We start from the raw sequence: 827 nt of genomic DNA on the forward strand, positions 1-827 counted from the left end.
CGGGGGGGACCGGCATGCGACGGAGGGTGGGGGAGAGGGCCCGAGCCCAAAACCTACTGTACATATCCGACTCGTCCAGGATCTCCGACTTGATGATCTCCTCGATGACGTCCTCCAGCGTCACCAGCCCCAGCACCTCGTAGAAGGGGTCTCCCTCGCCCTCGTTGTTCACCTTCTGCACGATGGCCAGGTGGGACTTCCCTGCGGACAGACACACGGACGTCGGAAGGGAGATCACTCCCGGGGCACCCCTAGCCCTGCCGCTGGGTCCCAGCATCCAGGGATGTCACCGGGACCAGCCCTTCCCTCTCCGCCACCCTCCTGGACAGGAAACAATAAACCAGTTAAAATCTAAACGAGCCCCTGGGCTGGGCGCTAATTCCCAGCGTAACAGCGTCACCGCCCCAGCACCTCGTAGAAGGGGTCTCCCTCGACCTCGTTGTTCACCTTCTGCACGATGGTAGGGTGGGACTTCCCGGAGGACAGACACACGGACGTCGGAAGGGAGATCACTCCCGGGGCACCCCTAGCCCTGCCGCTGGGTCCCAGCATCCAGGGATGTCACCGGGACCAGCCCTTCCCTCTCCGCCACCCTCCTGGACAGGAAACAATAAACCAGTTAAAATCTAAACGAGCCCCTGGGCTGGGCGCTAATTCCCAGCGTAATGACAGTAATTAAGCCCGTGACAGCGGCGCCCGCAAGGCTCAAGGCACTCCTGCGCCGGCCGCGGGGTGCGGGCTTGGCCAGGGGGTTCACAGGAGATGGGATGCGTCCCCGGAGGAGCCCGTGCCACGTCACCGGAGAGCAGCACGGCCCCGGCGGGGCC

The 827-nt window shown here is 64.1% G+C and overlaps 1 protein-coding gene across 1 annotated transcript in view; it reads right to left on the minus strand.

The window, feature by feature from the left end:
• CNNM4 (cyclin and CBS domain divalent metal cation transport mediator 4) overlaps positions 1–827 on the minus strand; it is a gene marked incomplete at its 5' end in the record, with an annotated part of 19,842 nt that overhangs the window by 14,383 nt on the left and 4,632 nt on the right. Inside the window, 1 exon segment of the mRNA XM_019473487.1 lies at positions 63–201. Within this exon segment, the coding sequence (XP_019329032.1) occupies positions 63–201 (139 nt within the window).

The sequence above is a fragment of the Aptenodytes forsteri genome, unplaced genomic scaffold (assembly GCF_000699145.1).
Source record: "Aptenodytes forsteri isolate BGI_AS27 unplaced genomic scaffold, ASM69914v1 Scaffold444, whole genome shotgun sequence".
NCBI classification, from domain to species: Eukaryota; Metazoa; Chordata; class Aves; order Sphenisciformes; family Spheniscidae; genus Aptenodytes; species Aptenodytes forsteri.